General features: G+C 45.5%; 1 protein-coding gene across 1 annotated transcript in view; it reads left to right on the top strand.

Annotated features, from left to right (window-relative positions):
• The window catches only part of LOC101650950 (protein lifeguard 2), a 39,188-nt gene that overhangs the window by 7,997 nt on the left and 17,345 nt on the right, over nt 1-13,846 (top strand). Inside the window, exons 3-8 of the mRNA XM_004702806.2 lie at nt 185-263; nt 1,591-1,644; nt 2,310-2,400; nt 6,332-6,369; nt 6,451-6,538; nt 8,848-8,937. Coding sequence (XP_004702863.2) covers nt 185-263; nt 1,591-1,644; nt 2,310-2,400; nt 6,332-6,369; nt 6,451-6,538; nt 8,848-8,937 — 440 coding nt within the window. The remainder of the gene's footprint in view (nt 1-184; nt 264-1,590; nt 1,645-2,309; nt 2,401-6,331; nt 6,370-6,450; nt 6,539-8,847; nt 8,938-13,846) is intronic.

Here is a 13,846-nt window from a genome sequence, read left to right as displayed (position 1 = left end):
GAAACATAAGGAGAAGGTGTGATAAGTGGTGTTCCATTGTGGCGATTGCAATAAATGAGATGAAACAAAATGAATCATTGAATGGAAAACTGATCCGCTCTGTACGTGTCCATCCAATTCACAATGAAAAATTAACACCCCCCCCAAAAAAGTGAAACAAAAGAAATAATGTTTGTCTCCTCAGCTTTCATTAGGAAAGTGTTCCTCCTCCTGACAGTGCAGTTGCTTGCCACTGGGGCCATCATGTGCGTGTTTGTTCTCTGGTAAGTCTTTATTGCTGATGCAGAATTCAGTGTTAGAGTGCTCACAGTCATTTTCATGGAACTGACTTGATTTATTTTTTATCTTTTTTTTTTTAGTTCTGATCATTTAAAAGGCCTTGTGTCTATCGTTCACAGGCAATAATCTTTCTGTGGGGTTTCCTGGGTGGTAGAAATGACTTCTAACATAGAATTTGGCAGTTCAAACTCCCCCAAAAGTGGCTCGGGAGAGAACCCTGGTGATCTGTTTCGGAAAGGTCCCAGCCTTGAAAACCCTGTGGGGCAGGGTCACTCTGCACACACGGTGCTGGCCAGAGTTGAAATCAACTTGGCAGCAACTACCAACTACAACGATGCTGACAGTCTTTCCATGGTTTCATTTTTCTGAGACAACGCCTGGCCAAAGATGGTGGTATATCCTAGAGCTAAATTACTTCAATGTCCTAAGTCAAGAACGTTTTATCCTTACTTGGGGCACTTGCTTCTTTTTTCAAAACTTCCCCTGAGCTATGACACAGTTCACATTGGATTGTAAAAGGTGAGCTGATGAGGCCAGCACACTGTTCAATTCAGAAATTCCCAAGGAACCTGTGAGCTCTCACTTGCTAACGCCCTTTTAGGGAAACCTAGCGATTTACAAAAATATATTGAAATGTGATTTTTTTGGGTTGCTTTGTAACATATCAAGCTCAGTGCTTTTAAAAAATTGTCACCAGCCCATTAATCTAAATCTGACTTACAACTTGTAATAGTTATTTAAAGAGGAAAGAATGCTATGCTTCTCTTCATCTGATTTTTCCAGTGTTGCTCTTTCTTCTGCTCTTTTACCTCTACTTAACACTGACCTTGTTGTTGCTCGGTGCTGTTGAATGGGCTCCGACCCTCGTGAGCCTACCTACCTACCTATGTACAATAGAAGAAAGCACTGCTTGCAGCTCCCTCTCAGTTGGTGTCACGTTTGAGCCCACTGTTGCAGCCACTCTTGATTTGAATGGCTCCCAGTCTGAGGGGCTCATCTTCTGACACTATACTGGGCAATATTCCATATCATGCATGCGATGGCTAGCCCCTCAGAAGTCCCCTCTTCCTAGTCTGTTCTTAGCCTGGAAGCTCTGCTGATATCTGAAATACTGGTTACATAGCTTTTGGGATCACAGCACCACACAAGCCACCACAGTATAACCAACCAACAAAGGAGTGGGGAAATATTATGTTAGTTAGTGGGAAAAAAAACACACCCCAACAACTCCTATTTATTATTTAAGCCTATTGTGTAAAATTACATATATGTGTGTGCATATATTTATATATGTATATATTTTTTAATCAGGAGAGCTTTGAAAGTTTGGATACTCCTGAATCCCTGGTTCACCTATGCACTCTTGTAAGTATCATTGGATTGATTAAAAAAGCACTTCTTCTAGTAGGGGTTCTTTTATTATGAAAAATTAGGTGAGGTATAATATTCCTGAAATGAACATTATAGATGTGAAAAAGCAGTGTTTCCCAGAAGTTAGCAGTGTGGCTGTGTTATTATAAAGGAGTGGCACCCAAAGAGATCTTTGTGTAGAATAGCTTTGAATTGTTACTAGAATGGTGGTTATATCAATCTGCATATAGACTTGGCTTATAGTTCTAGGTCATATCCCACATCAATGTCGAGAAAATATTATAAAATGATATATTTAAAATGAAGGAAAGGGTCATATTTTTGTTTACCTTATTGTATGTATAAGGAACCCTGGTGGTGTAGTGGGTTATACGCTGTGCGGCTAACTGCAGGGTTGGCAGTTTGAAAGCAAGAGCCACTGCTCAGGAGAAAGATGAGGCTCCTACCTCTGTCACCACTGAGGGTTTTAGAGACAAACCCACAGGGGCAGTTCTGCTCTGTCCTCCAGCGTCCCTGTGAGTTGGAATGGACTTAGTGGTAGTGAGTTTGGTTTGGGTATACTATATATTATCATATAGTATCATGTAGTGATATGTAACATAGATCACATAATGTCATCATTGGAAGTCTGTAACACAAAGTTTTATATTATCCTTTAGACCAGCATTTTTAATTATATTTATTGTACTGGCTTGCTGTGAGCATATCCGTCATCAGGTGCCTACAAATTACATTCTCCTGGCAATCTTCGTAAGTACACCTGGGAACACCTCTTCCACCTCAGCTCTGTAATATATCTGAGTCACACTTCCAGGTTTATTCCTTTATCGTGGAAATTATTCCTCTGGAACCACGGAGATAGGAAATAACTGGGAGACATTACTTGGCTGAATTCGGTCATAGTAATATAAGTATAATTAACATGTTTATTTATGTGTTAGTTACCTTTTTAGTAATTTTTTTAGCAAATTGGAGAATTTGTGGATACTGGACTACTATTTTGTGGTGGCCAACTTGCTCTGTCAAGGTTACTTGGGGGACCCACTCCCTTGGCAGGGCTGCATTTCAGGAGCAGTTCACCCAACTGGTGCTGGCCTTTGGTCAAGCTCAACAAACATTTATTTAAATAGTGTGTTCCGCATAGAGCTCACAAGCCCATAAGAAGAAATGTAATTTTCTTAATTTTTCTAAAACACACTTACATTCAATTTCCAGTTCTTCTGGGGACAGGCAATTCGTGGAGTTCAGGTGTTCCTCTGTTTCCCCACATTGCATCTCTGCTCAGGCCGGTTTTTGTTGTTTTTTTCACAGTGCCATGGAGTCGGGAGTCGGGGAGCGGGCTTCGGAGCTTCTGCTATGCTCATCTTATCGTGGTCTGGTTCTTGGTAACCATGTCTCTCCCCACAGCCCTCCCCGTATCTGCCTGGCCCCGTCTGTCATTTATACCACTCTGGGCCACGGGAAACTGGTTGACTCTGCTTCTTGCAGCCAATTCCTCTTTGCGGGCCCCCCAGGACCTTGCCAGCTCTCAGTAGGTGCCTGGAACACCCAGATCGTCCGAGCTTTCTGAATCCTGTCATTTCTTGGCCTTGCTTACCTAGGGCTCAGCTCCTGCGTTGGCCTCAGGAATTCATCACACCTCCGTAGCCTCTTTCTCCCACTTGTTCTGACTCGCGGAGTCAGGCCCAGCCCTCCTTGCTGGAGGCAGTGGTTTCGCTGATGCACATTGGGGGCATGTTTTCCTCTTGGGAAACTCAGAAGCATCTCAGTGTGATCGAGGGTAGTGCCCAGAGATGATTCTTTTTTTATTATTAATTTAATTGGGGGCTCATACAACTCTTATCACCATTCATACGAGATGATTCTTTTGAGTAGAGTTTACAGTCCCTTCAAGCAGGGTAGATCACCCTTTCGTGTAAACACAATATTTACTTGTGAACTGCTTTCTTCCTCATCTGGGCTCAAGTCATATTTGAGGTCATTTATAGCAATAACCCGATGTCAGAAGATGAAATAAATTGATAGGGAAATCTGGTGGAAGGAAGAATAAGAATAGATTAGTAGATGTTAGATCGGTGCATAAAATACTGTCAGTCCTCCCAATATAATCCAGTGTGGTGGATTTGGCTCTGAGTTTGCGGGTGGCCAAACCAAGCAGAGCACACGGCTGACAAGGAGGTTACTAGCCCTTTGTTCTTGATATGTGGGGAGACTAGCGATCACCCAATCCTGCAGAAGACTGACTTGACAGTGCCCGCAATTTGGCATTTCCTCAGCTGATAGACTGTTGAGGATGTCCCTTAGTGGGTTGGCGATTGCCCAGGTGAGCAGGTGGGTTCTCTGTTAGGTTCTCTGTCACTGCTTGGACCTTATGTGGGTGTCTTGAAGCAAAAGCTTCTGAATAGAAGGAACTATTTTCTCCCGGACATTTTGAATATTTTGCCTAAATTTTTTTTTCTTGTTCATTGAAAGAATAGATCAAATTATTGAGCTCACAGGATATGTTTTGCCTCGGAGCAGAGAACAGTTTACCCTTTTGAAGACTGGGTTATTTTCTGCTTTGAATTATGTGTTGAAAGCACGCGCTTTTAGGAATGGAAGGCCTTTTGAATGGAATGAGAATAAGTTTTGAGGTAATATGGAATTTGATATCGTGAGTGGCACACATATGTTCCCAGGGCTCTCTGGTGCTGGGATTGGAGGGATTATGCTCACTCATTTCTTCAGATGGACAGAGCCATATATTCCCTTACAGATGACAGCCTGCACTGAAAGTGGGATCGTTGTTTTCCACCAGACCTCAGAGATGGAAAATGTGGATGGACACTATGTCTCATGCAAGGGTTAAGAGAAGAAATAGTCGAGCAGGGCTTAACATTCGTTACATTTTCTAGGTTCAGTGTCTCCCCCAACGGCGAGGGAATATGTGGAAAAAGCCATTTCAGAAAGTAGATTGAGGGACAAAAAGGAAAACCCACTCACCGAGGAGAGCATGTGTCTGTAAAACTCTGGCCCCTGAAGTCCATGCGCTGGACTCTTTAAGGCAGGTCTGACTTCTAAGGCATCTTGTTACCACTCTTCCCCAAATCGAAAGGCAGCTTGTAGTTTGCCATTTGTTTGCCATTGTAGTTTCTCCATCCCCTCTCTCTGTCTCTTTCGCACACGCAAACACGCACACAGCCACTTGTTCATAGCTGCTGAAAATGGAGAAATGTGACACAAATGAGCTCGTAGAAGAGATGGAAATTAATCTTGAGAGGAGGTTGGAAAGTAGCACGTCTTTAAAGTCAGTGTTATGTGTAAACAAAAGAGAGGCATCTTTCCTTACAGTGGACATAGACAGTCTGCTTAGCTAAGTTTAATAAAGTGGAGAACTGGGCAATTAGCCAGCAGGTTTGGGAAATCCAAGAGGCTTCCTGGGATTCTAATCTTCCAGCCTTTAATTTTGCGCATGGTTGGCTGGCTAGAGTTGGTGCTCGGTTAGCAGTTCTAGGATGTGCGGTGGCTCTGCCTGCTCAGTTTCACTCACTTAGTCTGGATGGTTCTTTCTTGGCTCTCGTCCTAGGTGAGCAGGGCCGCCAAGATTCTGGATTTGCCTCTGACCGGCTGCTGCATGTCTTCAGGCCCCCAGCCAGTGCTCACTGTAGGTCCATGAGCCCTGTCCGCTGTCCCAATCCTGACCTGGCCATAGGCATGTCCTCAACTGCCTTGTCCAGTTTCGCAGCCCAGCATGACTGCCTGCTGCCTTGCAGCCCCCCACGCCTGCCCCCCTCTTACCCAGGCAGCGCCCCAGACCTCAGCTCCTGTCAGACGCTGGGAACCCTTCAGCCCTTCTCCAAGTCTTCGCACGGCCTCACTTCCCCCTGACTTGCCCTCGGTTGGCATCTGTGGGTCCAGCCCCGTGCCCTCCAGGTTCATCTGCACTGAGACAGTCTCAATTTTCCTCCCAGGTTTGAGGTCTTAGAAGTCTTTGATTCTTACCTGGACACCTGGAAAAGGCCAGCGGTGAAATTGTTGGGGAAACACTGGTAGAAATAGCATCTCCTGCCCTGGTCCCACATGATTAAACCCTGTGGACGGGCAATCTTTGCCAGAGGGATGTAATACATCAAGGGGGGTGGAAAGACTGTGCTAGCAAAACTAGATCTCCATTTGCAGAAAAATGAAACGGGGTCCATATGTCTCACCATATGCAACAGATCATTTAAAACTGTCAATATCACTGACGGAGAACTGGGGATAAGCTTAGAGGCCCTAATAGATGACATAAATACACCATCAAATATAACTAAAACCACACAGACAGTAGAAGAAAGAGCCAGATGACCGTGACTTCCTAAAAAATCACACTTTTATTCACTTCAAATACTTTGCCAAAATAGCAAAATTAAAGCCTATGAATTTAGGGGCGGGGGGTGGTCACAGTATACCAGACAAGAGACTAAAGAAACCCCTCAAAACCAAAAAACCACGAAGCAGGGATTTGCTTTTGTCCATTTCTGAGAGAATGTGAAGGGCCTGCATGGCTCCTGTGTTTCTCTCCCGCAACCCCCGTAGCTGTGTGCACTGGGCCCTGCTCCCCAGGTCTACGCCGACGCCTGGCCTGACTTGACCGCCTCCCGCCGGGGGCTCTACTTACCTTGGGAATCAGCCTCTAACTTACTGTGAATTTTGTTTTTAGACAGTTCTTCAAGGTCTGCTGCTGGGAACTCTAACAGTGTAAGTCTTTGATAGACATTTTCTTCTTTGGGCATGATTTCCCGTGTGTACTTGGGCAATAACCACGGTCTCTGGTTTCAGTTTCTATAACGCCAACGAACTGTTCTGGGCCATCCTGTCCACTGCCGTGGTGACGTTTTCGCTCACCATTTTTGCTCTGCAAACAAAAGTACGTATGATTGCAGCAGATGTCATCACTGCCGGGGCGGTGCTGAGGGAGATTGCCTCCTCTGAGCCTCCTCCCTGCCCTCTGCTGCCCCGCATCCCAGCTCGCCTGGCCCTGGCTTCCCACGGGGCCTGCCCAGTGGAAACCTGGCTAGCCAGAGATTCCAGGGCAGGAGGGGAGAGGGAGGGATATTTATTCCTGTGGTGTTGTCCTGACGAGTTCTTGGGCTAGCTGAGTTCCTCAGCCCAACTCCTCTGCTCATCTCCATGCAACCAACTCAATACACGTGGCTCTCTTTGAGTTTCTGTTGCTGCTTCCTCTCCTCTTCCCTGGGCCACTTGCTGTGGGCCATGGCATCAGTTCTGACCCATAGCGACCAGCAGGACAAAGTAGAACTGCTCTAGAGAGTTTCTGAGGCTGTCATGGCTACAGAAGCAGACGGCCGGGTCTTTCTGTTGAAGAGCCACTGCGTAGCAGCCAAGCACCTCGTCCTCATCACACCAAGGCACCTATTCTTTGGGCCTGAGAGGGGTACTAGCTCTCTGGTCTATAGTATAGTCAAGGATACTGCCCTGCGCCTCAGGGTTCCCTATGCAAGCATGTAAGTAAACCCTCCTTGTGGTAGCGATTGTTCACTTCTTGATATGACTGAACTTCTCTGAGCATCCTGTTGGGTGGCTGTTGGGTAAAGTGTGGAATGCTAACCAGGTCAGCTGTTCAAGCCTCACAGTCGCTCTCGGGGAGAAATGAGGCTATTTGTAAATAGCCTGGTAAAGATTTCAGCCTGGAATGCCTTCGATAGGGTGGCTGTGAGTTAAATCAACTTGTTGGAGTGATTTGAAAGCAGCCTACAGGAGCCTTGGTGGTGCTGTGGGTTAAGCATGAGGATGCTAATCACAAGGTTGGCAGTTCAAACCATGCAACCATTCAGTGAAAGAAAGATGAGGCTGTCTGCTCCTGCAAAGATTTGCAGACACGTAAACCCTACGTAGGGTTGCTATGAGTCAGAATCAACTTAATTAATGGTTGTGGGTTTGTTTTTGTTTTGGTACGCCCACGTGTTGCAATGGTTAATGCAGTTGTCTGCTAGCCACAAGGTCGATGATTCAAACCTACCAGCCACTTTGCAGAAGGAAGATGTGACAGTCTGCGTTCATACAGATTTATAGCCTTGGAAACCCTGTGGGGGCGGTTCTACTGTATCTTATAAGATCCCTAAGGGTGGGGACCACTTGAGGGCAGTGGGTTTGGTTTTAGTTTGGTAGGGATGTGTGTGTGTGTGTGTGTGTCGAGGTGGGGATAGGGACAATAATGGATGTTCCTCCAGTGGTGCGGAAGCTTTTCCTGTGAGACCCACACTGGAAGAGCTGTGGTCTGGATAATTCTATACCTAAGGGTAGGATGGACAACCAGTTACAAGTGGCTGCCATCAAGTTGACTCTGGCTCACAGAGAGCGATCCCATGCATGCCAAAGCAGAAACGTGCCCCTGCGGTTTCCACGGGGGTCCTTTGGAAGTAGATCACCAGCCTTCGGGTCGGTGCAAACTGCCACCTTTGAGTTGGGATGCAGCATGTATCTCATTTTGCCACCGCAGGAGCACTGGGAGGAAGAGAGGGAATTAGGGAAACTCCTTGAATTCAAGGGTGTTCTTTTGTGACTAGATCAGTTTTCTCAGACCAGAAGATGAATATCTGCTTTGTTTAAAAAAGCTAACTCTCCCCAGGCTGATTTGGACTCTTGATTTATAAAAGAAAAAGGGGAAAGCACATCTATACATTGAAAAAGTACAAAAGAATCATGAATGGCAATTTTGAGAGCTTCTTGTCTATTTTTCATATATATATGATTCGGTTGATAACTTTGTATGTTTTATTCCATTAATGTTATCTATGCACATAGTTTTGAAAATATGAATCTTTATGATCATATTTAGAAATTTCTGTTCTGCTTATTCAGTGTAGCTTTTTATTACAAGGGGAAATGTCACATAAATGCAAAAATAGAATAATAAAAATCCCATGTACCCATCATTCAGTTTCAAAAATGATCACTTGTTACTACTACCATTTCATCTGTACCCCTACATTCTTCTCCAGGCACACTCCGGTCAAAGAATACTTGTTAAATACTGTATTTCAGTGTTTGGGGCTAACTGATTTCCATGGGTCTCTGAGCTGGCCAGGATCAACTACTAGCAAATGGGCCAATTTCTGTCTATATTGTAGAAAACACATGTCCACCCCCCTACCCCTACCCCACTTTCTCCTAGTCAGTCGCTCAGTTGTTCTGGTGTTGTTTGTGTTTCCTCAGTTGGACTTCACCTTGCTAAATGGAGTGCTGTTTGTTTCTCTCATCATATTACTGCTCTACGGGATTGTCCTCATCTTCATACGATCGTATGTAAGTAGAATCTCATCTGGATAATTACTAGAAATACAGTCGAGGTGATGGCTGCATTAACCTGGTCCTCTGAGAAGCAGGCCCCAAAGAAGGTTCTCTAGACAGAGGGGTGTTCTTGGAGGGGAAGGTTGGGGAAGGCTAGGAGTCCTGTGAGGGAGAGAAGGAGGAAGGAGGTTTGGATGGATGCCTTTCAGATGTGGTGTAGCATAAGGCGGGCTCAGCAAAGTCGTCAGGGAAACCTTGAGCCCAAATCGGCAGTTGAAGAGTCTCCTGTTTCCTCCTGGTCCGAACTAATAACTGGAAGTGGACCTGTGGCCTGGAGACTTCAGAGCACAGCCCTGGAGCCCTCAGTCACTTAAATTCCTGGCCTCCAAAAGTGACGGTATGTAGTTTTGTGGCAACTTGATAAATAGAGTGAAGGGGTGGCCTGCCAATCAGGTCACAGCCTGATGATGCCTCCTTGTGGGCGTGGCCTTCTCATGAGGATTCTGGAAGCTTCCTCTCTTTCCACCTGGAGGCAGGATACACACTTTGCTTTATCTTTCTGCTGGCAAGACACTCAGAGAGCTGGAGGAGCCACGTGGAGACCCACAGCCATGCTGAGATGCTGCCACTGACTTTGGATCCACAAGACCTGGACTGTGATCATCCTGCATTTGGCATCATTGCATGTGCTGCGTGAGCTTGAAGAGAAATTTATGGACTAGTATTGGACAAATGGGCTAATATTGGACTTATGGACTTGATCTGGACTGGGCTGGGGATGTTTTCTCAACATACAATTGCTCTTTGATAGAAACCTCTTTCTTATACACATGTGAGTGTCTTTGGATTTATTTCTCTAGTCAACGTTGTCTTTCACATGGCCATCCTCATAGCTGCTGAATTGGTGGTGGTGGGAAGGTCCCATGAGTCTGGGGGTGGGTGTCTATTCTGTACTCCTACCTTTTGAAGATGAACTTGGCATCAGGATTGGAGGAAGGCTTACTAACAAACTGTGGTAATATGCAGACGACACAACCTTGGTTAAAAACAAGAAGGACTTGAAGCACTTTGAACAAAATCAAAGACTGCATTCTTCAGTGTGGCTTGTAACTCCACACTGATAGGTAAAGAAGACCCAAATCCTCACTACTGGACTAGGAGGTCACATCATGATCAATGGAGAGAAGAGTGAAGTGCTCAGGGTTTTCACCTTGCTTGGATCCAGCAGTCAAGAGATCAAATGGTGCATTGGGCACATTTGCTGCTCCAGACCGCTTTAAAGTGTTGAAGTGAGGGTGTCACTTGGTGAACGAAGGTGTGCCTGACTCATGGCATGGGATTTTCAGTCACCTCTTATGCTTGTGGAAGTAGGACAATGAAAAAGGAAGACTACAGAAAGATTGATGCATTGGAATCATGGTGGTGGCGAAGAATATTGTAAGTTCCGTGGACTTCTAGAAGAACAAACAAATCCCTCTGGAAGAAGTACAGCCAGCATGCTAAAAAGGGAGATGGTAAGACTTCCTCTCATATACTTTGGACATGATATCCTGGAAAAGGACATCATACTTGGTCATGTGAGGATAACCGGGAGGGGGGGCAAGGAGAGGAAGACGCTCAAGGAGATAGCTTGACCCAGTGGCTGCAACCCAAGTCTGAGGATGGCGCTGGCCCAGGCAGTGTTTTGTCTGTTGCACATGTGGTCACTAAGAGTCAGAGCCGACTAGGGGGCACCTAAGAACAGCATCACAACCCTAGACCACAGTGGTCTTTTCCCAAGAGGGGCTAAAGCAAAGCCTACCCCCAGGGGCAAGCCAGGCACCCTCTTCTGAAGTGGGTGGGTTGCCGTGAAGCTTTCTATGCGAGGATTTGCTTGTTCTCTTTCAGAGATTTTCTTTTTAGCTCAGTATCCTTCCAACCTGATTACAGTAGCATAGCTTGACCATGGGTTGTAAATTTTAAGGCTGGTGGTCAAGAACTCCAAAATTTCTTTAGCAAAACACACAGCACATGGTTTTCGTTTATTCGGATGAAAATATTTTGAATTTCTACAAGTTTATCTGTTGCACCAAGCAGTCTGAATAGGAAACTGATGGGCATGGGCAGGAGCCAGCAGATGCTGCTACTCATGTGGAGTAATGGAAAGTTGGGCTTGTGAGACCTTTTTGTCCTGAAATGCACTCGTTAAATGTGTACTAGATGTCAGACATAAACTGATGTCATGAAATTGAATTCTCACATTCCTGCAAAGTCCATAACCGTTTTATAGATATTGAAACAGGCCCCGAGAAGTGAGCTAGCTCCTCCAAGTGACAGAGGATGGCATCAGAGGCAGGTCTGATGTCACACGGGTGGTAAATGAATGATTCTGCCTGGCCCAGTGCTGTCTATCTGTGCGTGGTCCTGTGCTAAGAGACAGGGTCCACTGAGTTGCAATCCACACCGAATTAATTTTGCTTTCTTTAATTTTCATTAAAGGGCTTCATGTCCACCTTTCTTCCAGCAAGCCAAGGTTGTGTAGTCTATAAAGTACCACAGGCTGTTTCTGAGCTATTACAAACTCTTAGATGTTCCATGGGAGAAAGAGAGTCAAAATCAACTCAATGCCAGTGGGTTGGGTTGGGTTGGGTTGGGTTGGCCAGGGGTCTGAGGATCATGGAACAAGTCTGTTTGTTGCTAAAGAATCTCTTTGGTACAGCATTGGGACCATGCTGGCCAAATGAGCATCGGTCCTTGCGGTTAGCAGCCCAGCACCAAATTCAGAGCCGCATGACCAACTGTTCTGCCAAAACTGGTGTAGTTTTAGAATGACAGTGTAGGCGCACAGCCAGGGAGGTAGCATGTCCATTTTAGGGATAAGCTCTAAAGGCAACAGAAAATGCGGATGGGCGTTAAAGGTCACAGCCCTCCATTTATTGCTACTCATGGTAGCACACATATTGTTAGGAATAATGCAAATAGTTATTAGATGGACTCCGTAGAATTTTATAACATATCGAAGTCAGCGGTGTAATTCAGCCAACTTGCACCAGTTCGCAAGAACTGATACCTAATTTTTAAAATATCATTTTATTAGGGGTTCATACAGCTCTTATCACAATCCGTACATATATCAATTGTGTAAAGCACATTTGTACATTGATTGCCCTCATCATTCTCAAAACTTTTGCTCTCCACTTTAGCCCCTGGCATTAGGTCCTCATTTTTTCCTCTTCCTCCCCACTACCCCCTCCCTCATGAACTCGTGATAATTTATAAATTATTATTTTGTCATATTTTGCCCTGTCTGACATCTCCCTTCACCTACTTTGCTGTTGTCTATCCCCTAGGGAGGAGGTCACATGTAGATCCTTGTAATCGGTTCCCCCTATCCAACCAATCCTCCCTCTACCCTCCCAGTATCGGCACTCACACCACTGGTCCTGAAGGGATCATTCGCCCTGGATTCCCTGTGTTTCCAGTTCCTATCTGTACCAGTGTACATCCTCTGGTCTAGCCAGACTTGCAAGGTAGAATTGGGATCATGATAGTGTGTGTGTGTGTGTGGCGGGGGTGGGGGGGATGGGAGGGTGAGGAAGCATTTAGGAACTAGAGAAAAGTTGTATTTTTCATCGTTGCTACATCACACCCTGACTGGCTCATCTTCTCCCCGAAACACTTCTGTAAGGGGATGTCCAGTGGCCTACAAATGGGATTTGGGTCTCCACTCCGCACTCCCCACCTCATTCACTATGGTAAGATTTTTTGTTCTGATGATGCCTGATACCTGATCCCTTCGACACCTCATGATCGTACTGGCTGGTGTGCTTCTTCCATGTGGGCTTTGTTGCTTCTGAGGCAGATAGCCGCTTGTTTACCACCAAGCCTTTAAGACCCCAGACGCTATACCTTTTGATAGAGGGGCACTATCAGCTTTCTTCACCACATTTGCTTATTCAGCTGCTTTGTCTTCAATGATTGAGTTGGGAAGGTGAGCGTCATAGAATGACAATTTAATAGAAGAATGTATTCTTGCATTGAGGGAGTACTTGAGTGGAGGCCCAATGTCCTTCTGCTACCTTAATACTAAACCTATAAATATATGCACATAGATCTATTTCCCCAGCCCATATATAAATATATTTGCATATGTACATGTCTTTATCTAGACCTCTATAAATGCCCATTGCCTCTCAGCTTTTTCTTCTATTTCCATTGACTTTCCTCCTGTCCCACTATCATGCACAGTCCCCACCAGGGTTTCAGCAATTCCTCTTGGTTACATTACCCTTGATCATGATCTCCCAGACCCCCCACACCCTCCTCACCACCGATTTGGATCACTTGTTGTTCCCTTGTTCCTGGGTTTGTTAATACCACTCCCTTTCCCTCCACCTCCCCCTCTCCCATGTCCCCCAGGAACTGTCAGTCCCGTTGTTTTCTCCTCCAGATTGTTCATCCAGCCTATCTTATTTAGACAGACCTGTGGAGAGAATAACATGCACAAAAACAAGACAGAGCAAAACCAAGCAACAATGTGCAGCAAAACAGTAACAACAAACCAATGACAAAAAACCCAAACAAAACACAACAAGAAAGAAAATCTTGTAGTTAGTTCAAGAATTGTTTGCTGGCATTTAGGAGTGTTTTCCAGTCCAGTCTGTTGAGGTACCACGCTCTGGCCCCAAAGTCCACCTTCAGCATTCCCTGGGGACCTCGCCTTTCCATTCCCTTGCTGTTCTGTTGTACCCCCTTATTGTTTTGCCTTGGTGTGGTGGGATCAGATCAAGTGCAATTCCCACACTGTGTCTCTGGTGTTGTCTCCTGTAGGCCTATGGGTCAGTGAGGGGGAGAGGTAGGTGTCCACTTAGTAGTTGGAATTGGGGCTGGGTCCCCAGACTTCTCCACTGGTTCCCTACTCCATGCCGGCATGTTGCATTCACAT

Source organism: Echinops telfairi, unplaced genomic scaffold (genome assembly GCF_000313985.2).
Source record: "Echinops telfairi isolate 266 unplaced genomic scaffold, ASM31398v2 ScPeMD7_23;HRSCAF=83, whole genome shotgun sequence".
Taxonomy (NCBI): domain Eukaryota; kingdom Metazoa; phylum Chordata; class Mammalia; order Afrosoricida; family Tenrecidae; genus Echinops; species Echinops telfairi.
This window is presented reverse-complemented; position numbering and strand designations above follow the sequence as displayed.